General features: G+C 44.6%; 4 protein-coding genes across 4 annotated transcripts; 2 read left to right on the plus strand and 2 right to left on the minus strand.

Moving 5' to 3' along the window:
• Positions 1 to 3,793: 3,793 nt before the first annotated feature.
• On the minus strand, positions 3,794 to 8,500 carry PHALS_02831 (protein serine threonine kinase; the record flags this gene model as incomplete). The annotated part of the gene is made up of 1 exon (XM_024717283.1): positions 3,794 to 8,500. The coding sequence occupies one exon, from the start codon at positions 8,498 to 8,500 to the stop codon at positions 3,794 to 3,796; it is 4,707 nt and encodes a 1,568-aa protein (XP_024582797.1).
• Positions 8,501 to 8,610: 110 nt separating this feature from the next.
• On the plus strand, positions 8,611 to 9,817 carry PHALS_02832 (P-loop containing nucleoside triphosphate hydrolase; the record flags this gene model as incomplete). Its single annotated transcript, XM_024717284.1, has 6 exons — positions 8,611 to 9,067; positions 9,128 to 9,177; positions 9,232 to 9,346; positions 9,406 to 9,520; positions 9,579 to 9,656; positions 9,712 to 9,817. 6 exons carry the CDS (start codon positions 8,611 to 8,613, stop codon positions 9,815 to 9,817), a joined length of 921 nt encoding a protein of 306 aa, XP_024582798.1.
• Positions 9,818 to 9,882: 65 nt separating this feature from the next.
• Positions 9,883 to 16,719, minus strand: PHALS_02833 (IQ motif, EF-hand binding site; the record flags this gene model as incomplete). The annotated part of the gene is made up of 1 exon (XM_024717285.1): positions 9,883 to 16,719. One exon carries the CDS (start codon positions 16,717 to 16,719, stop codon positions 9,883 to 9,885), a length of 6,837 nt encoding a protein of 2,278 aa, XP_024582799.1.
• A 5,109-nt stretch (positions 16,720 to 21,828) lies between these two features.
• Positions 21,829 to 22,478, plus strand: PHALS_02834 (uncharacterized protein; the record flags this gene model as incomplete). Its single annotated transcript, XM_024717286.1, has 4 exons — positions 21,829 to 21,870; positions 21,917 to 22,012; positions 22,084 to 22,254; positions 22,311 to 22,478. The coding sequence occupies 4 exons, from the start codon at positions 21,829 to 21,831 to the stop codon at positions 22,476 to 22,478; spliced, it is 477 nt and encodes a 158-aa protein (XP_024582800.1).
• Positions 22,479 to 22,950: the final 472 nt, after the last annotated feature.

Below are 22,950 nucleotides of genomic sequence, written 5' to 3' on the forward strand. Positions count from 1 at the left end.
TTCCGTGGGTTACCCACGACCCACCGACCCATGCAGGGCCCTGGTTTTAGTTCAATTTTCCTCCTCTTACGTCTTCACAAAGTAGCTTTAGTTTTGGTAGGGGGGGGGTTATTGGTACCATCGATCGACTTGCTGATATCAGCCCGGCAACACTTCGAAGCAAATTCGGTGATTCTTTCTTGAAGAGATTGAGCGTCGTGCGCCAAGTGCGCGATCCTATGATAGAAAGCTGACATATATAATTGCAGCTGCAAGTAAAAAGAAAGCACGGATATAATGTGAGATCGTATTAGACACAATTATCTGACATTCATATGCAGTGTCCGCAATGTTCAGGACGAAGCTGCGTCGTTTCAACGGTCGGAGCGCTGAAAGTATCGATTTTAATCTTTAATGAGGCGTCTGCAAACATATTCATATTCTACGTAGGCTTACCCGGAGCATACTGTGATTCCGGCGTCAAGTCGGTAAGGAGAAGAAAATGTTTTATAGACCGACTGGGGGCCGCCCCAAAGTAGCAATTCCGTTTTGAAATCTTGGAGTGCCGCAATCCAATCAATCCGTTTGCGCACCTCCAAGAGGGCACTAGAAGGACGACTTGTGTCCGCAACGAACGCGCAATGAGATTCAACGAGCATCGTCAAACCTGAAAAATTAGAGGAGATAGCTACGCAAGGGGTGTATACCACTCAACGAGCAAGGGGAAGGCCACTTTGTGACTTAGCGTGCTCACCAAAGCATAGTTCTTACCCGGTAGAGAAAAATAGTTTTCTGCGCTCAGGTAACCCACTAAATTTCGCGCCCATCGTCAACGTGAAAGAAGAAAAGTGTTCGCAGATCACGAAGGATGTTGACTTTACGCAATGCACTCAGCGAGTTTTAATATTGCACAAAATAAATCATGTTATAGCTTTCAGTTTTGCCTAGAATCTCTAAACTCTAAATGATACAACTTTTTGCTCTAGCAATTGTACAGTGTTTGGTACCAAAGAAGATCTGGGTTCTACTTCCTAGGAGGGCTGTAACGGACGAGTACTGCACTATTGTGTACTTACACAATTCACTTCTGCGCAATTGTACAAAATTGTATTTCGTAAACCTGTGTGTTAGTGTTAAAATACCAAAATACTATTATAGGTACCAAAATATAGGTAGTTATGATAATGATGAAAAATTGTTTCTACAGCAGCTCTAGGGGTTGAGGTCAATAGTCCTCAGCTCTGAAAAAAGCATATCGTTCTAAGAGATTAAAATCACAGTTCCGTTTCAGCATCAAGGTCCCAAGCTTGGTGCTACCTTAGTTCGATGGGACCCAGTCCTGAAAGAAGCAGATTTTCTAATGTGGCGTATTATTAACACCAACTTTCAAGCATCAGGGAGCTAGCAAAGTGTTAACGATTCAGGTGCTTCGTGGATTTCCATTGTACGCGATTGTCAAAACTAGTAGACCGTATGCGGAGAATTAGAAGATGCCAAATTCGGGTACGATATTGTGAGGCTTGCGCCGCGGCCACCGGGTAAATTGTCGAAGATTACGTTAAGCCTTCATGTGAACTTCGAAGATGGAATATTATGGATTCAAGATTCAGTCTCAGTCTAGAAATGGCTTGGCTGGATCTCTATGAATCATGTATCTACTGAAAGTTGGAAAAATATGGCATCACACACTTTTTAAGCATTGATGAGTCATGAACTCACCTTTTCCGTGAAACAGAAGCGCTCTTGGAGCAAGCATGAATCTGTGACAGCAACCTTGCAAAAGTGGGGTTGTTCGAGATTGATAGCAATGAACACGCAAACTTCATCGAGCAAGGCTGGGAGGACAAACACGGCAGTGACGAGTCATGAACCCATCCATTTCAGGAATTAATTAGGAGCGCTGTCGGAGCGAGCACGAAGCTGTGGTAGCCCCTATGTAGAACATTGTACTGTTCCAAATTGATTGCAATCGAATTGTTATGTGCTTTGAGCAGATATCGAAAGGCAAAAGCGGCAACAAGCCGATAAATCGGGATCACACCTCTAAGGACGATTGCTTGTCGCGGCCTCTTGATTGTACCGTTGCTGAAACTAAAAGAACAACTGTATGCGCGGTATCTTTGGCGGGGCGATAGAGAACAGCCTTTAAGTGAGATCTCCTCATCCAAGGAGGGTGAAGAGTCAATGCGTCGAGCTGTTGCAGTCTTTGCTGGTTGCGTTGAAGGGCGAATGTAAGTCGCGAATAGATGGGTTCCGCCTCAAGTATAAAAAGATAGCTGTTTGTATCACAATGTAACGGTAGTGCTAATGTCATTGTGTATCGCTTACACCGTACGGAGCAGTAACATCTACAAGTAAGAGGTGAGTAAGATTTTTGATTGAGAATTGAAAGTAAGGGTTAGTGCCAGGGATTATTAGCCTCCTTTACTGCTCTTATACAGCTGAACAAAATATATCTTGGAGATATGTGCGAGGGATTGAAGATGGTAACGTACTGATAATACAGTAAATACAGAAGGATGAGCTGAGCATTTCATTTGTTACAGAATTTCTAGTGCAAAAATTGGGACAGCAATCCTCAACAATTATACGGACTCTTCCGATCCTCTGTTTAAGGAATATCAAACGTTACGACAAGCGATCGACTACTTACGACATGGATATCGAAACCAAATATTGTGATAAAATGATATGGCCCTTACTAAATGATCAGCGTAGCGACATTGAAACATTTTGTGCGAAGCAGGTTGTTTGAACATGATGATTTAAGATAAATGCTTACACTTGGCGGTGACTCCCTCCTATCAGAAAGGCTAATGACAATGGGCAAATTGTGCATAGTAATAATTAATTAAATGCAAACACGCTGTAAGAGCAGCACCCATCATTGAGAAAATGAGCTTGAAGTTGACTTCTACTTGTTCAGTGCCCCTGACCCGGTCGATGGTTTCATCAGACTGCTGACCAGATCCCTGTCACTGCGGTGATTACTTCAAACGGAAATGTTTTTAGAGCGGTTTGAGATGACAGAGGTACGATAAATTGCGCCAATGTTGTACGATCGTCTGGGTCACAAGTGTTCACGTCACATCGTGACGATGCAATAACTTCATTCAACGATATACTCGCCCATAATCGCGCAAAGCATGGAAAGTCAGATGCGAAAAGCTTCATTGAACATTTGCTGACGGTGCCTTTGGCCGCCATCTTTTGATCCTAGAACTGACAAAAGCTAGTTAAACTGGTCAATATTGTCCTGAAGACGTTTATTCTAACATTTCATGCTTAACCTAGCAGAGAATTCGGTATATTTTCGACTTGTTCGCGGGGTGAACTACAAGTGCTACCAAGTTCAACGGAATCATCGTGCACTTTTACAGACTGAAATCTCGCGTTGAAAGTGCACAATGGTCACTTTCGGTCCCGCTCTATAGCGGGACCGAAAGCCTCTACCGTTTCTATGAGTTTAGATTGCTCTGCGATTTCACGAGTACACCTATTCCATTGAGGCTCATACTTAATGTATACGTTTTACTCTATCTCATCATAAATCTGTCTGGAGTTCTGCAATCTTCACGGATACCGATATTCCGATATTCAAAATATTCAAAATTACACCAAGTTAAAGTGAATAAATATCTACAGACCACATAGTGAAAAATCTACGCGATTTATGAATTTAAGCTCGAGGTTATTTGTATACCAGGTGCAAGATTATGCTATACGACGCAAAACTATTGATTGTGCTGATATTGCAATTTTGTGCTTTAGAAAACGTTTCTCAATCTTTATCGTCAGTGAACATCTACGTTTATTACTTCAGCATACCTGTCGTTGATGTTGTTGGCGTCGTCGGAGTCATGCCCCCCTCGGCATTTAATACTGCCATCTCGTCTTGCGCACGACGCAATACCTTTTGAGCGTTGGCTGTAATGACCGACTTGGTTGGGTCGCCGTTGAATATGCGCGAATTATTCACCATGAGCTCCAAGTCTTTGACAAATTCCCGCATCGAATCATACTCTTTTGCTACAATCTTGCGATGAATCGTGCTCAAATCCATCGGTTGTTTCACAATCTGGTAGTAGTTATGGACTGTGCTCGCATCGACCGGTGCACGAAATATTTCGCTTTCTGGCATTTCAAGCAGCCGCTGCACAACTACTTCCAGCGCGTTATTAACATGCTCCACCGGCATACGCGAGCGGCTTTGTTTGATGGCGCTTTTCGCATAGGGCCTCTTGTACAACTCTGCCTGCTCCCGCACTTCCATTTCTCGCTTGCGCTTCTTTTCTGCGTTGTGTTTGCGCGCGCCTTCACGCAGCTCAGCTAAGTTTACGGTAATTTTGGTGCTGGAATCGCCACCGCTAATAATTGAGGAATTCTTCTTTACCTTCAAATTTGATGAATCCGCAAGAACAGCATTTGCTTGCTTTTCGGACAATAGTCCTGTCTTTTTCGAGCGAGCTTCATCCGCCATGTATAATGGACAACTGCGGTTTGTGCGCATGTGTCCAATCTGCAAGCACTGCGTACAACGAATCACACCCTTACCACTCCCATCATCACCGACGTCGCCATCAACATCATCACCAGCCTCACCTTTCTTGAGCATTTCTTGGTAACCTTTGTTGTGCGCTTCCGTCTTCGCCAATTGCTTCAACTCTTCTTGTAACTGCTTACGTCGCTTCGCTTTATCCAGCATGCTCTGACCAGAGCCATCATCCTCAAGTGCAAGCATACGCTTGCGCTTACGAAGCTGGTTACGTTCATCAGCTTTATGTTGGCGGTCCCTCCGCTGCTGCATTGCGCGGAATCGAGCTATTTGCCTGTCATCGACGATAAAATGGATATGTACAGTCTCCGTTCCATCCTCTTCAATGGTACGCACAACGCGCTTCAATACTTTCCGTCCAGGAATCTTCTTTGAGGCACTCGATGGCTCAGATAAAAGAGGTGTGCGGCTCCCATGTGCTGGTGAAGATACTCGCGATAATTGGCCAGTAGGCGTTGCTAAGGCAGACGACACCGTCGAACCACCGCGTGATATGATATTTGATCGCATACCAATATTTGAGACTGAAGAGATGCCACTTGCCCCGGTTCCGCCCTCTTTTATCCCGCTTGCTCGCAGCTGATTGCGCAGGCCGTTTGTATCGACGTCAGGACGTCGAACAGCACTTGTAGGTTTAGCGTTTGCACTGGGTCCAGCATCCTCGTTCATCTCCTCCATAAGACGACGCAGCTCTACAGCATCCTCACGCTCCGCAAGCACCTCCTTCGAGCGATTGAGACCCCCGCCTCCACTACGAAATAAATTTTTCGGGCCGCGTTTTGTATCTGTTCCTCCTAATATATCAGCCTCCACATCAGCTCCCAGTTCGTCAAGCTCATCATCACCGTCAGACTCTTCGTCGGATGAGAACGTAGTTTTTGTTGAGCTAAGCACGTCCATTTGTCGCTCATAGATCACGTCACACTTTTTGCGGTATTCTTGCTGCTGGGCTGATAGAGACTTACGCGCGCCACGTGCGAATTTACTCAGACTGCCAGCAACACCGTGGGCTGTTGCTCGACTACTAAGCTCACGCACCATATGGATTCGATCCCAACGACGCAGCTTCTTAATATCTGCATCCGCCAGACCCAGATTGCGCAGCACATCACCGGCCTCCTTCATCTTAAGTTTACGCAAATCGGCAGTTGTACCAGTGACAGCAGCTACAGCTTTCTGCACAGCTGCAGTCTCTGCGCTAATTTTGCTCTCGGTTGTTGGAGCTGCATCTTCCTCGCCGTCCTTCTTCTTTGCGCGAGACTGTGGCACACGCACAAAACTGAAGCCTTCACCCCGACCAGTAGGATCACCAATGCCACCAAGTTGAAGCATGCCAGAACCTTTTCCCTGTAGATGGCATTCGACGTAATTATTTGTCAGATTCCAAGGAGTAAGTTGCAGCTGCTCATTAATGTACCGAGCGACTTGGATATCCTTCTCAAGTTTGCGCACGACAGGATCTTTTTTCCAAAGTTCAGACTGTGCTTTCTCCCGCGCACGCCTCTCCAAGTTGGTAGGAACAAGACGCGTCGACAACGAATTTTTACGTAATTCCAACCGTCGAATCAAATGGTTGATTGCTCCGTTGACGCCAGATGGCGTGAATAGCTTGGTCAGTCCAATATCCAGTAGCCGTCTGTGGCCAGACATCATGCTTTCGTAGAGGCACACACTTTCAGGAGGAATGCTAGCGCGAATTTCTTCTTCGCTTTGCAATTGTGACGTCGGCTTTTTCTTCCACCACCCAGAATCGTTGCCACCACGCTCAAATGTAGCAACCTCTTTCATTCGCTTACGTATAGCAGTGCCCGACTGATTTGGAAAAGCACGTGCAATGTCCTCGATCTTCAATCGCTCTCCATCACTCGCTTTCTTAAAAAGCCTGAGTATGTGAAATGACATGTACGGCCTAATGAACTCATTTGCACTGCGAGAGTTCGGTGCTGGGACTTCAATTTGAGGTTCAATTTGACCTGCAACATAAACCTCAGGCAACTCCATGATATACACAGTAGTTTTTGGAGCTCCAAGCCCGCCTGACTTATCAATTGTCACACCTTTCTTTCCTTTGGTCACGGAGCGACACATTAGGAAAATGTCCGAGTTGTTGCGTTCCCGCGCGTCAGGACTCGCGGCAAACGGAATAGTTGGCTTGTGCGGAAAAATAGGCACCTTATAAAGTTTTGAGTTTAATGATGTTACTACACGTCCGGGAGGAATATCGCCAACGAATGGAGACTCATCGTGATCGCCAAGAGTAATGACTTGGCCCATTTTCATATCTGGTGGTTTAGGGCGCGTCTTGCGGACTTTTTTCTTTCCCAGAATCCCCAATCCTGCTGACGCATCTTCTGGTGGCCGCCAATAGTGGAGAATACGGGACGCCATACCCGGATTTGACAGCATGGGAGGGTGCTGCTCTGTGTATTCTATCAGGATCAATTTGCCACCAGCAGTTGGATTCAAATCAGAGCTCTTTTTAATTTGTGTCACCATGGCACTCTCTTCCTGCGGGGCTAATTTAGCAGCACCCGGAGGAGGTGGCATAAACTGAAGTCGCTCATTAATTTTAAATCTACCCCGCGGTCGGTGAAAATCACGCAGTTTTGTCTTAGGTAGTTCCGGTTTTGTGAGTGAAAGCTTCATGGCTGGCAGTGAATGGTGCACATACCCAATATTCTTGACCACACGCGTGTCTTTTGACTTTTTGCCACTTCCTTCTGTGCCAAGTCGGCCTTCCGCAGTCTGCTCACCAAACTCGAGATTGCCCATGACCTCATCAATACGTTGCTTCTTCTCGATGCGCTGCTTGTCAAGCTGTGCTAGACGCTGTTCAGCTGCTCCCAGCTTTCGTTCAGGAATACGTAAAGTGGGACGTACGTCCTCCATTTCTGATACAGAGTAAATGAGTGATGCATCATTGTCATCCAGCACAAGTTTGCTTTCAGGCATGTCTTGCGTCGACTTCCAACCAATAGCAGCCACCCACGAGTCATCCTGCAACTCTCTATTCAGCGGACACGACAACGTTTTTTTTGTCGTCTTTTCCGGCTGTTTCCTCTCTCCTTTCGCCTTTTTGAAATCATCTAGCTCCCATCGGTAATTCCTTGGTTTCATCATATCAAATTTCTCACCACAAAATTTAGATGACACTTTCGGTTCCTGCCCTTTTACCACTGCTGATTGCTTGGATGTGTTCAATCTACTTTTATTCGTCTGAGCTTGCCTACTGATCACCTTTGCTGCCGCCTGGTTGCTGTCTTTCTTCACTTCCGTGACTTTACCTACTGAGTCTTCTACCTCGACGATTTCGTCTTGCTTCTCCTTGTCATGTTTCCGGGATGCGTTAAAGTCAATTCCCCATATAATATTCTCTTCCCAACGAATCTGCTGTACTTTGTGGTACTGCGCATCGATTTCGTCTTCCGAGTCCGCAAGTCCACCGGGTCTTCCTCCAGTAGCCGCCGTGATGACAAATGGCGTCTCGGACGACGGTAGGAAGCGACGCATAGGCTTTCCTTTGTCTTCGGCAGCCCTTGGAGGATGTGGATGCATCGTTTGTTCTTTTCCTGCCGCATTTTCAGTCCCTCCAACCTCCTGAGTCGTCAGTAGCTGCTGCAGCTGGTCCGATGCGAACCTTAACGTTGTCGCTTCCGCTGCCAAAGTCTGTCGTTGTAGTCTGTGCTGTATCGATACCGTTTCTAGCTCTTTTTCAAAAGCCCGTAGCGTCACCAGCATATCCAAATCGCGCGAAGATCGCTTGTACAGGGCAGCAAAGTCAATGGATTTAGAATGCACCTTCTTTCGCGGCGAAGACTCATCACTTGGGCAGGCAGCGGACAGCGGTGGCTTTTCCAAAAAGGAATCGTCATACTTTATGGATGCGGGAGTGTCCAAAGTCCTTGTAGGGCTCCAACCTAAAGGTGAGCTTGACAGCGCAATCCCGTTATGTTGGGTAGGCGTCATAATTGCCAACTGACTCAGTTACAAAAGCGAGAGTGTAACATCAAGCCATGACCTTATGTACATAACATAATAGCATTGTTTAGGTTATGGCACGATAAATAATAACAATAATGCAGCGACTAAAACTGGATGAAACAGCATTAGACTTGTTCGCGCGGCAACCAAAACGCAGCTTTTTGACTGGTTTAGAATTTCTTGACGCGGCCACAACAACGCGTCATGGCAAAAAGTATGGATTCCAACCACGACAAGTCATAGAAATATGTGGGGCAAGCGACACTCCCAAAACTCAAGTGCTGGAACACATTGTGGCTTCTTTTTTGACTAAAAGCTCTGCAACGTGCTACAAGGCGCCGAAAGAACGCGTGTATATATTTGACCATGAGGCTAAAGTGTCTGCTATACGGTTGGCGTCACTAGTTGCCGATAAGATGGCCAGTTATGATCGGGAGAATGCTGTGGACGACGCATTAGGACAAGTGCAAATATGTTGTTGTCAGGACACGTTCCAGTGGCTAGCGACACTGAATCACATTCATTTTCAGTTGCTTGAGGCATCGCCATCTTGTGAGTTATACAGAGAATGTGTGGATGGAGACAGTTTGTTAACCTTTTTGCGGTTGTTAGCTTTGATGCTTGTGATCAACTCCGTCGGGTCCTTCCATTCTATCGATATGGTCTGTTGATGCCACTTGACTTTGGATGCTTGAAATAATGGCTGATTGCTACAGATGACTGCTAAAAGGGTGGGTAGCGGTCTGGCGATGTCGGAGCAAGTATACATTTTTCTCAAGCAGTTCATACGACACCACTCACCGATTGTTTTCGCCGCAAAAGAAACCACCAGTGCGTTGCTATCATATTTTGCTGTTGCGACTTGAATAATTATGGACGATTTCTTGTAGAGGGCACACGGTCATCGTGGGAGCATGCAGAATATATGCCATCATCATGGACTAGCCAAGTATCGAAGCGAATATTACTACGAGTTCCTTCACTTCGAATTCAATCGCTGAGAAGGTATAGATTGAATATTTTAGTTCTATCCAGCCAATCTGAAGCAAACTTCATTTGAAAGTTGCGAAGTAGAGAAGAATATTGCCGACGATGAAGCTAGCACTCAATTTGAGGCCAGATGCATCGCCGTCGGAGAGAGGTGGGTGATTAATGCACCTGCTAAAAGGCTTATGCTGATATGCCGTTGGCTCTAGCCTATCTTTCTTGTGTCAAATCAAGCAGAATCGTATTGTGTCGTACCCTTTTGTCAAGAAAACATCACCACACACAGTTCAAAATCAAAATCAAATTGAAGACTAGTCTGAACTCGAGGCGTGAAACAAAGGGGGAATTAGCACTCGTGTGGTGTACACAGCCACCAGCTTTCACTGTTTGCCTAAATGATTTCCACTTATAAATCCGTCGTTTTGACTGCATGGGATCCGAATGGCATTTCCATAGGAATCGCAGAGATCGAGTACATTTGAATTCACTTGCATATCGCTTTTCATTATGCGCCAATTTTTTTCGTGTTTGCTACCATTTCGAATTAGCTCCTGTCGCATCGAAAAAAAATGTTTCATCCACTTAGTTACGTTGGTACCGCTACGGAAATTTTCAATTGTGAACTCTCCAAGATAAATCTGTAGCTGCTGGAATTCAATCGTGAAGATAGTGACCGTGCGTTTGTCCTTCTCTACCATCTCATCTTCGTAATTCAGCGAATCAATGCACATAACTTCATGGGTCCGATTGCGCTTCACGGCCTGTGATATTCGAAGTTTCTTAATAGCAAACTGTTTCCAGGGAAGATATTTCGCTGAACGAACTTTATTTCGCTGTTCAAGTGAATTTTTTTGCGGCGCGAACATTTTTGAGCTGGTCACTAACCCAGTAAGGAAATGGGAACAATCAAGTATTCTCTGATTCCATCCACAGTGCATTTGTAAGGGCCAAAAGAAGGCAAGCCCACAAATTGTATAATTGCCTGTAAGTGCTGCACCACGCGGATTGTATTGAGTCATTTCATCTCGGGATAAAACTTCACAATCAACTTTTTCGCACACTAGAATACCGTATGGTAGTCGCTTACAAGTTAAATGGCAAGTTTCATCTGAAAGAGTCGGACCAAAGCGAGAGCAGCAATTTTGCTGCCTCCACTGCTGGTTGAAAACTGGGCTCAATTTGTCTACTAGGGTTTGTGCGTAGACCTCATATGAAAACGATTCTGATGGAGCCCATAAGGGCATTTCTGTGAGAAAAATTTCTATGATTGGCTCGCTGATGTTACTCGGGATCAATAGTCCTGTATTTATCATATTGCTCGTTGTCGTCCTTGCAGGAGGGATTTGATTGTCAAGATGCATGGTTTGGTCGTCGGCTTCATTGTTCATTGTCGCGTCACCATTCGTTTCGATTGGTGCGGTGGAGACAGACGAAGGACGATTTGGAGATCCAAACAATTGTAAGATCTGCCTTCTATGCTTCCATAGCTTTTCCAGACATCTATCACGGTAAGATATTTTGTTAAACCTGGACTCAAACTTGCAGAGCGTCGGTATAAAGTCAAGATCTATTTTTTTCAAACACGCTTGAAGCAAGCTTGCAGCGGCCTTAGTAGAATACCACAAATGATCTAGACTAGCAAGCGAGATAAAGGTATGCAGATCCGTCGATGGGGTAGGCACCCAACGATTTACAAGATTTAAAAAGACAGAATTGTTGTCTTCCCGAAACATGCGCACAGATTCAAAAAATGGCGAAACGACATCTGTACTGATTTCCATATCCGCACTATATATATTTTTCCTTATTTGTAAGTGAACGAAGTTCCATTGTTCAATTTTGTTTGTTGCTGCTGTCCGAAGGTCCAAAAGTTTATGCCGCATTCTTGTTAACAATGCATTCGATTTGTCCATCAACCTTGAAATATCGAGAATAAGGGCATCGTGATCCTCCTGTTCCATATCTGCCCATGTCTCTCGTCTTTTTCGCTCTTTTGTCTCGAGTTCCAATTCCTTTCGCAACCGTACAAACAATTTGTGCGCTCCCACAAAAAAGTCCACACGCATAAATGGAAGCTCTTTCTTCCAAGCTTGGGAAGTAGACGATGATGCCGCGACCGCTTCAATCCAATCCATCGTCCCGACGTACTGCTTGTCAAGCTCAAACGGAAGATGCGGGTTCGCAATCATTGTTAATTGATCAAACAGCAAACTAGAAAAAGCATTTGCATCAATTGCCAATGCTCTTCGAGTGATATCAGCCTCAGATACGGCTTGGATAGGATTTCGTGAACTAGTGGCTATCCATCGATTCAGTATTTGAAAACTTTCACGTAAATGAAGACCAGATAGTAACGATGAAGATTCAGAAGATATCCAACTTGGATGCTCCGCGATATTTCGGAATCGAAGTCGACTGCACATCCATTTGAAAAGCAGTTCCCGATTGCGGCTTAGCAACAGAGCAGAAGATGACGTGGCGAGTTTGTTTCTGGATTGAAATTCAGAAAACGTCGGTACGTCACAAGTTTTGAGAATACGGTGAAGGCTTTCGCGTTCCATCGAAAGCTTGTACGTAAGCTCGCTGCTCATATCATATACATTTATCTGAAAATCACCGGCCCTATCTTCTAAGATACTGACGAGAACTTTCCGCTTTTGGATTTGACGGACCTTTTGATAAACTGTTATATTTTCTTGTGCTAGAAGCTCAATTTGTACATCTTCACGACCGCTATCACGCTGGAAAAATCTTACATGTTTAAGAATATAAAGCAATGTGAGTGAAGAGTACGAATTGGACTTGACACAGCAAATCCAAAGCCGAAGCATCAAAGGTTTTTGGCTTAACAGATCAAAAACTTGGCTCAGTGGCACAGATAAGCGATAGCTATCCCCGCTTGAAGTGTGGTATATTGCAAACGTCAAATCTCCCCAATTCTCGTACACGACAACCATACAAATTTTTTTATCGACTACAGCTGCTTGCCGCAAAACAATGTCTCCTTGTCCACACTTGCGGCCTTTTTGCAAATCTTGCATGACCTTACTCGAGAGAAATCGCGGTGTTAACTCACGCAGCATATGGAAGAAAGTTAACTTATGTAAAGTAAATTCTCCCGTGAAACGGTCTAGCATCGCAATGGAAATCAAGATATCTGCTGTTGCACGCCATATGCTACGCTTGGATCGACTAGAGGAGTACCATAACTTCCTGCCGCTTAGGCCAATCACGAGCTGAAGAAGCTCATACTCAAGAAAAATTTTGTGCTCTGAACAATCCACAGGGTCGTAAGCTGTGATCCAGAAATCTCTTTTTGTGCGAGAATCATAATTTACAATCAAAGACATGCTTACTGTAATCATCACGCGCCAAGTCTTTTGGGCAAAAGTTGCCACGCTCGATAGCTTTATCGTACGTCTTCGCAAATACGTTAGCTGATTACGCAAGCCTGGAATATTTATTCCAGGCAGGGCCATATCATTCCATGTAGGGTTTTGGAGAATGAGGTTACGGCGGATCGGTACTATATTACAATCGCGCAAAGTCAAGCAGCTTTGACAAATATGCGCCATGACACTTTCCATACGTTGTTTTGCTGAATGACTCACGAATAAGGCCTTTTCTGCAGCTTGACAATATCGTTCCATTAACGGATACCAAGTGAGGTTGTAGTCATCGTTTGATTTAAGGACCCTTGCCTGGATGTATTGCTCATTGTACGTAGCTTTAAAGCATTCGTAGCGAAGACGCTCCACATCTTGACGACATTCCTCTATGCGCTTGGTCAATTGACGTTTTTGAAGAATTGACGTTCGATCGTTGGCATTTTCCAATTGATCCCACGCTTGAGCTTCTGAAAAAGAACGATATGTATAATCAAGAGCTCGCTTTGTATCGCTGATGGAAACAGCAAGAAAAGAGTTCAAACTGTTAAGCAGCGTTAAACTCCTTTTTAGCTCTGCTGCGAGAGACTCTCGTTGATCGATTGCATCGCTATGTATCCGCCTCCAATTTGAAAGAGTCTTAACAGCAGACTTTGCTTTTTTAGAAAAAAAATCTGCATAGCGAGATGCTGCTGCTGCTTTTAGAAGTTTTGTCTCCATATTTGATATAAGCGGGTGGTAAGTAGAAGACATGTGCAGATTCAGTTTTATTGACAAGAGCAGTCGATGTAACTGCGTCGATTCTAGTCGCAGTCGATAAACATTATTGTGAGACGGACTGTATGCACGGATTAGCCAGCTTTCGCGATTCTGGACATCTTTGGAATTGCTTCCACCATTCAGAAAGCACGTGCAAACTTCTCTTCCAACTTCGAATTTACTATCTTGAGCCCGATATTGACATTTCACGTCAAATCTTCTCGCGCAAGTAAAACAACACGAAGATGACATTATTGAATGACTATTCGTTGCAGCTTTATGATCATTCACGTAGTAAAAATCGAAATGTCGGAGTGAGTGGAAGGTCACAATCGCAAGCTCACCATCCATCTTCACAACGCGAATGTATACTGGCGTACAAATTTTCTTTTTAGCTTTGCGAATTGCCATTGTCCGAATTTCTGACTCGTAAAACATTTTCGCCAAACTAGCAACCTGTTTATAGTAGTAAACGCGTAGTTTATGAGCAAGATGAAAGGCTGCCTTTGTCGCGCGAGCCTTTCGCCGTCCAATCTCGCCTCGAATCATGCGCTGAACCAACAATGCTTTTTTGCACCATAAATCATATTGATCTAACCTTTTTGTCACATTGTTGATCTCGAGCTGCAAGACGTCACCACGTAACTTTTGACCTGCTGCAATGAGCTTGATAAAACTTGTACGAGACTGAATCAGATATAGTGGAACTTTACGTAGCCGGCGTAAGCCTCTTAGAAGTGCGTGTCGCTTCTGCATTAAATCATTTCCCGCTTTCTCTAGCTTGTTTTCAAACAAGAAATGTCGTTGGTGTGCTCCTCTGATAAGAAGGCTAGACCATTCCCCTGCATCCGGACGACACCAAATATTTTGCTGCCGCATCGCTAGTGGCGCTCGCTCTTGTGGTATCTTCAAAGCGGCACAATGATCCCAATACAACGCCTCCACAAGCCGATACTGCAAAGCTGACGGTTCGCTAGCTTTATCTTTTTGTAAATTTTGATCGATCTTGTTCATATTAGCCGAGTCGGTGGACAGACCAGATTGGTATATTTGCAGTTCTTGAAGATAAAGTTGCTGAGCTTTGAGTATACGCTTTCGGCCTTGAAATTCTTCACCAATGTTGGACATGCCAGGAATGGAAGACTTTGGCTGACAAGCTGAAGATGTCACAAACGTTGTAAAAGTTGCAAGATCTGGATCCTGATTCGGAATTTTGTGCAACAAAAGTACATTTCCACACACAGGAAATACCTCATCATCAATACCACGACCGTTGTTAAGAGCCTTTTTCAAAGGAATTACATCATTCAAAAAGTCTAAATCTTTTGCCATTTTCATGATATAATTACCATTTGAGCCAAAAAAGAACGGTGGTTTCCAGTCATTCATAGATGGCGAGGAAGACGCCGAAAGCTTAGTCATGCACTCGATGCAAAAGCTAGACCCCCCCTTTTCACTTTCCACTGCGAAATGTTTACCACAAGAACGAAACACATTTCGTCGACATGGTATTTGCTTGACTGTAAGGTTCAATCTTCGAGCTTCCGATGCCGCGCGTTCGTCGTACGCACGCTCAGCACTTTCTTTTGTGTCGTAGTATCCAAGATATATCGTTTGCTTTTCTGGTTTGCCAAAAATCACTTTACTCCGACAGAAGCGTTTGGTCTTTGACACAAAACCTTTAGAACTTTTATAGAGTCGCTTTTCCGTATCCAACGTTATAGACACTGACCACCCGTACGCTGCTCTCTCACTAACTACGTTAGCCATATCCTCCTGGTTAAGCTGAGAGTCATAGCGCGCGAACCCGATCTTTCGTGCATACCGTCGCCATTGATCGATATTTTCCAGGACTTTTACAGTCAAGAAGCGGACATGACTTAATTCTGTGAGAAGTTTCATGATCATATCTCCCGTTTCTGCTACCATATTTTGTTGATATTGAGCCATGCATTCGTTACATAAGCGATGCACACGCTCTATCAGCGCTTCTCGCTCAATGATCACGCACAATATATTTCTCTCAAGCCGCGACTCTTTTGTTTGCACCCACTCAATCATTTGTTGTTTTTCCTCAAAAGAAATGTAGAAATGGCGCCGCAAACAACCAAGTCCAGTATTACTTTTTAAATGCACAGAAGCATAGTTACTTGACTTGTCGGCTCTTTTCCGTGAACACCGTGCAAACAGCACCCACTCCCGGCATAAAGATGCATTACACTCCAGACGAGAATTTGCAATATCGCAGTCAGTTACTTCTCGAAATATTTTGTTCATCACGCTGCTATCATTAACATTAAGCCTTTCTGCGGTGCCTGCTACTTGAAAGCGATCTTCACAACCGCTTTGAATAGCCAGCATAGGCATGTTTCGCTTTGCTTCGTTCATACCTAACCAAGATCCTATTCGCTGCATTGATCGAAAGCTGTGCACATCGTTTTCAATGGCAGCAATCTCCATAGGCAGAACATTGCTAGATGTATTTAGGTTCACCATAAACTGAGAGTTAATTTCAGTATCGCTAACTTTCTCCTCATCGATGCTAAAAGCGGTTGACTCTGGTCGCGACATGTTTCTTGGCGTATGTTCCTCACAACGCCGTTCAACATCATCAAAAGATGACGCTACCGTGCTTGTGGGGGGATTTCCACTTTGATTCTGATTTCTCCTTGTCATGTATGCATCAACTTGTTCTAATGCGTCAGCATCTCTGACAGATGATATATCCGAACTTATAACCTTGGTAAGTTGAATTTTTTGGAATGCATCTGATCTTCGCTTGACACTAATTTGTCGTAGCAAAGGAAGTTTAAGTTGATCTAAAGACAAAGAATGTTTACTTCTAGTAGATAGATGTGTAGGACTTGTAGCCACGGCAGGCAGAAAACAGCTATGTTCTGAAGACACCAGCTTGCGGCTGACTTCTAGACGCGCACGGATAGTCGTCATTTTGGCATCAAACTCATCCGTCTTCTGCTTGAAAGTGGTCATGACGGTGTTTGACGAGATCTTCTCGGTTTTGCATCTGTCCTCGGCAAATAGCAAGACTCTCTGATCTAATCTGTCGCTCATGCCGAACAGTCCAGCGTACCGGTATCAAATGCTCAGTATACCGGTATATGCTTTAAAAGCTAAGGTAACACCATGTTTAAATAACGGATATTCCCGATTAGAGTTCGTACTTCTGCATGTTAGTACCGAACTAAAACCCCCAACAATTGGATTTCCTCAGAAAGAAATAATATTCTAGTGAAAACGGAAAAAGCAATTTTGGTTTTCGAAAACTCGATTTATAGTATTGTTTACAAATGCGGTGGATAAAATATCTATAGGTTAGTCAAGGTTATTAGCTGTCTGAGCTTTGTTGAAAGAGCGAACTGCATTGCAATTTTCATTTAAAGATATTACATTGCTGCATTCCGCTGGAGTACTATTTGGTTTATCTTGAACGAGTCGTCATCCGAAAGTCCATACTTGGCTATCGTCGATAAAATTTAGCCTGCAGCCGACACTTCTTGTATGTCTGGTTCGATTACGAATTTTATCCGCTGAGGGGCTCAAACCCGCAGCAACCAGAAGTATTGACCACCTAATCCACGCCACCGGGTCTGAAGGAATTGTTTAACATGGATGAAACTGCTATGAGTGTTAGCAACGTACCTTACATGGGGGTTCTTTGATTGATGTCTTCGTAGGATTTTTCATTTTATGGCTGTATAAAAGGCCATTGCACGACAGCAGATTGGGAGATGAGACAAAATAAAGTAAGTTTGTTTGCACATAATCATGGTCTTTTAAATGAAGAGGTTGACAAAAACTAAATTTCTCCCTTCTGCATCACAGAACCTCATCACTGTTGCCTTTGCCGCCAACGCAGATGGGTCAGAGAAGCTCAAGCCATTGTTCATTGGAAAAACCAATAAGCCTCGCTGTTTTAATCGTAAGACAAGAGAGCAAATGGATTCTTATTATCGCAGCAATAAAAAAATGTGATGACAGGCACCCTCTTTCAGGAGTGATAACGACATGCAGGTACAATATGTAAACCCCTTACAAGATAACGCCACTTCTCACATAATCGACGACAACGAGGTGAATAGTATCGAGGTGGTTTTCCTTCCACCAAACTGCACGTCCAAGATCCAGTTCATGATGCTGGGATCATCTCCACGTTCAAGCGACATTACAGACGTTATCATCTTCAAAATGCTGTTGATCGAGACGATCGAGGTGAATTCAGCATCTATAAGATCAGCTATGAAGGATCTTTTGAGTCCAGTGATGGAGAACGACACAGCCAATCTGGAGTTATATGACGACGAGATTATAGCCATGGTTTAGGAGGTGGAAGAAAAGGAGAATGACGATCAAGAAAACGAAGATGTGTAAAAGCAGATAGTTACAAATCATGAAAAGCTAAAGTACTTTGTAATACTGCTGGATGTGGCAATTCCCATAGATGAGTGGTTTTCAGGCGCATGTGAAAGCCACAAAGATTTCTCAAAATGACGGTGACAGGTCAGACTACCATAAATTCGTAACTGGTTTCAAATTAGCCTAGCACCTTTGCTTCGCACTTCATTGTCTTCTACATCAACAAAATTTATGTTTGTAAGAAATATTCATGATTGCAGTACATAACGTCGCATTATGTCCATGTGACAAAAAGACCTGAAGGGTGCGAGTTAGGCAAAGCGCTATATACTCGGGTAACTCATAATTGGATACTGTTTTACCAGTTATGAGTTAGTACTTGGCTACATACAAATATGCTTGGTGGAACAAACATTTATTAGTTATGCGAGGTTATGAGTTACCCAAATATGAGTTATTCGAGGGACAACTGTAAATGCATAAAAATGGTAATATTTCTAAAAATATACCTTTTACACGGTTCTCTACCACATGTTTGGGTCCATGATGAATTGTACGCGTTGTCTGTAGGAATCTATCTCTCAAGTACATGCAAAGGGGCTGGCTGGAGTGAGACAATTCATTTTGTGTTTTAGCGACTGCTTCCTATACATCCCAATCCATCAAAAGCCTCGTCCAGAATGTCATGATTGAAAAGTTCCATTCATACCGTAGCTGTCCGTCTTCTTTTCTCTTCTTAGTACACAGCCGCTTTAATCATCAACATGTCTGGTCGAGATCCATACGTGGTCGCTGCTCTTGCAGAGATCACGTGTAGCTGACATGTAACGGAATTTGCCCGTCCGTATACGCGCACTAAATGAAGAAGACATACATCGATTAACACAATTCGCTGCGTATCGCTCACTTCCAGCTAGCCATTGATGGCCAATAGGTCTTGAAACCCCATTAACTGATAAGTACATTTAATTCTGATATATCAGAATTGAGGCATACAGCGATGCAAGATTTAAAGCTAATGCCAACCAATGTGGTTTACACAACATATGTAATGAGACTGACCGCATTACATGACCGCTCGTTCGACGACAATTCTGTCGGTTATAATTATCAAGTTGGTACACTGATGTAGTGAAAGGCCGTAGCAAGCCATAAATTTTAACTTAGTGATGTGACGCAGTGTATTTCGGTTGCGGGACGTTGTCTTCGCGGATAGATGCATAAACGCCTGTATCCATGTCGGATATACACGTCTTGGTCACTTTTTTTTCTTGAGGCACCTCATATGATTTCGTCGCAGAGTAGATCTTTCATGGCGCTAGAGTCGGGAATGCGGCCACCAGAAAAACGCAGCTGATCTGGGTTGGCCGCTATATGGTCCGCTTGTGTTCGCCAACAATTTATGAATGCGGCACCGCTCACAGCCAGACCGAGCAAGCAAAGAAGGGCAATGGCTCTTTTGGATGAACGCCCGTCAAATTCTTTAATCAACATGATATCTAGTTGCTTTCACCACATCGGAATGGTGTAACCCCGTTCCGCATACCTGTCAGTGGTGGCAGGGTGCGACAAATCGAAGACAAGAACGAAGTGTTAAAATTTTGTTGTGGCAATTATCCGGATGTTTTAGTCCTTGATCTTTGTCTGATCATCTGGAGTCATTATATCCGGGTAGCGAATATTTTTAAAGGCTCTATCGGGTAAACTGGAAGATCCGTTCCATTCAAGGACACATCTTTCGTGACTAGGTGAGCTGCATAGCTGATCTACGGCTGTCATCAACAACTTTATGCACGCAAATTCTTGCCAGCCAGTCACAAATATAATTCATAGTTATAGTCAGTCGCTTTAACATGTAATTCATTGTCTATTCTCGCAAACTTCCATCGTTGTCGCTTAGGGTATTCTAGGTATTGTCTCGCCTGTCCTTCGGAATTTCTATATGCTATCTTCAGCCATAAAAACCATTAGCGCTCGATAAGTCCGCTAGCTCCAGTAAATGAGCAAATTTCGCTCTCTTTCCAACAACCTCGCAGTCGTGCTGTTGGTGGGCGCCTATGCTCTCCAATACTGTCCATTTTGTCTCCAACCATGGTTTCGTCACCTCCTTCATAAGTGGTGGTGACACGTACCGTCGGTACATACGGAACCTCTCGTGAAAAACAAGGTGAAAAGCTTAAATGGGAACGAAGATGAATGCCTTGCGTGTTGGCAGCGAGAAATTGTCATTGTTATCGCGATGGCCCAGATTCGTGACGACCGCAGTCTAGTGGCCTTCCATGTCGCATTTGGATGGCAGTTCGAAAGGTTGCGCAGCGGGGCTGCCATAGCTCTTTGCTTTGAGAGAGCTTACTAAGGTCACCGACCACACGTTCTATACCGGAAGTTGTACGAGTCTAGCGGATCGCAATCCGCTTACCCAATACGCATAACTACTGGTTGTCCCACCACGTAATGGCTTCTTGTTAAGGTCCTTGTTACGGTGTAGCCATGCCATTGTGTGATCACACTAACTTGTGTAACCCACACGTTTGTACGTGACACCATCTTGTGTGATCCAATCTTTCATACCAAGGAACGTGTGACCCTGTTTCAGATTAGGCAATGACATGAGAAGTCAGCCGTGGCAAGAGCCAAAGAGGGCCATGGAATCGATGATTCTTCCGCCGACATTTCGACAACGGTCGAAGTTTTGTCGTGTCGTCAAGACTACAGCACATTGTACGACTAAGTACAGAAGCTCCGTGAGCTGCGTGCCAGTATGACCAGCGAAGCATTGCCCCAGGCAGTGATGGTCACTGAACTTACGGAGGGACTCACTTGTGGCCCTCCTTAGGTTGACGTCTTCCGCAGACTTCGACGACTCTAGAAGATGCAATTATGATTGCATAGCGTGAGGTTTACTACCGACGCCATGCACGTGGTCAATCGGTCTATCCGCTGGAAGCAGTAACTCTTAATACTGAAAATCCATAACAAATGGATCTCAGCGCGATGGCTGTCCGCAGACAGTAAATTCGCTGATATGGATGTCAACAAATTGATCACATCCGCCGTGTTTGCTCACTTGGAAGACGAACTTCTCAATACAGCTCTCGTCGTAGTGGTTTCGAGCACGTGGTATCAATATCACGGCGTTCGAAAAACGCTAGTGTCCAGCGGATGCAAGGGGGTCTACTGGGGCACGGGGAATTACCTTTGAAGGATCGTTGTCCTTCATTAACGACACGAGTCGAAGTGGTCTCTCGTGGTAGTAGCCCGTTTAGAGTCTTGATTGACTCTGATTTGTTGCGTACTACGCGTGGAAGCAAAGTGCTGCTAATAATGGCTCAGTTCTTTTGGATGCACCGGAGGCATTGACTTTACCTCAGTGAAGTTTGTCACTGGTACTGTGTTCACCGCAACAAAAAAATATGGTTGATATTTAACTGAAGTTTGGAGACTTTAACTCGATGGACAGAATTCGCAGTCCTCGAGAAAGACAAACGGTATGACCTGATTTTAGTTACACCGTGACTTGAGAACATGAGCCATGGACTGCTTGGCGATCGAAAACGACTGGGAAAAGCTCTCCTGGCGTAATGGAAGTCCTGAATATATCATGCATCAAAAGAAGCATTCAGGCGCTCGGCAGTCTTGTAATGATCCACACTTTATTGGTATACGCCATGCAATTGACATTCTGATTTGAGTGAAGCGTTGCAGTGGTCAAAATGCAAGGAAGACCAATCAATTAAACGTTGCGAAGCATTTAATACTAGGCAGTGAAGTATAATATGGGCAGTGAAGTATGGGCGTTCTGCGGAGATGACCCTGGATGGACTTCGGGCATTGATTGAACAAGCGGCTGTGAATCAGTCACTTCGCGGCAAGGAAAATTGTTTCACTAGTACAGGTAGTGGCCAACGGCAGTAGCGAGGAGGCAGCACAGGTACTCGCCATCAGCAAAAAAATGGGCAAAATGGGAACAAGAATAATCAGTACGGTGATGGTCAGCGAAAACCGAAGTGAGACATAAAGAACAAAACTTGTCACCGGTGCAATGAGATCTGTCAATTCTAGGCTGACTGTACGGCTATTATCGATGACGTTTTTGGGCCTGGTGCGGCTGCCACCAGTGGAGGTAACACTGAGACAAACGCTGGGACGCAACGGCATCAACAGCGCTCCAACTACACGAGTCGCGGGGGGAAGTCCATGCGGACAGGTGTGGAGTTGTTGAAGATCGGCAAGGTGTGGCTGCTGGTGTTGCGATGGTCAGTCCGATGCTGGCCGTTTTGGACACGAAGGGTGAGGATAACAAGATGGCCAAGTCACTACCAGAGGGATCGTGGTGGTGTTTCGACACAGGTTCCAATGTGCACTTGACCGGTGATCGCTCTCTCTTTGTTCATCTCGAAAAAAATACTCAGAAAGTATTGGTGCAAATGTCGTTGGTGTGGGCGCCACGACGCTAACTCTTGCGTCCGGCGTTGGGCGAGTGAAGATCACCACTCAGGTGGGCGACACCGAGGCTAAGTCTTTTTGGACGATGTACTGTACGTGGGAGGCGCGTCACACGGACTGTTCTCGATGCATCTCGCAATTACCGAGCAGAAGTTAGAAATCGCGTACGATCGTGCAGCATCGACATTCAGTGCTTAAAAAAATGGAGAGCAGATGATCTTTGCTGTACCTCGCGAAGAAATTCGAGTGTTTGAAGCGAAGCATCCAGTGGATGCTCCGTGACGCCCAGGTGTACAGCGTGTGATCGTCAATTACACGATCGCAGACGGTGTGGCCACACTCAAGCAGTGACACAACCGGACTGGACACACGAATGTTCAGTATCCCAAAATCATGGCGGATCGTCGACTCGCGCGCGGCATGACGATCACGAACAGGCAGCTCAAGACGTGTGATTTTTGCCATATTGGCAAGCAGAGACAG

The sequence above is a fragment of the Plasmopara halstedii genome (assembly GCF_900000015.1).
Source record: "Plasmopara halstedii genome assembly, contig: Scaffold_2061, whole genome shotgun sequence".
In the NCBI taxonomy this organism is placed as follows: Eukaryota; Oomycota; class Peronosporomycetes; order Peronosporales; family Peronosporaceae; genus Plasmopara; species Plasmopara halstedii.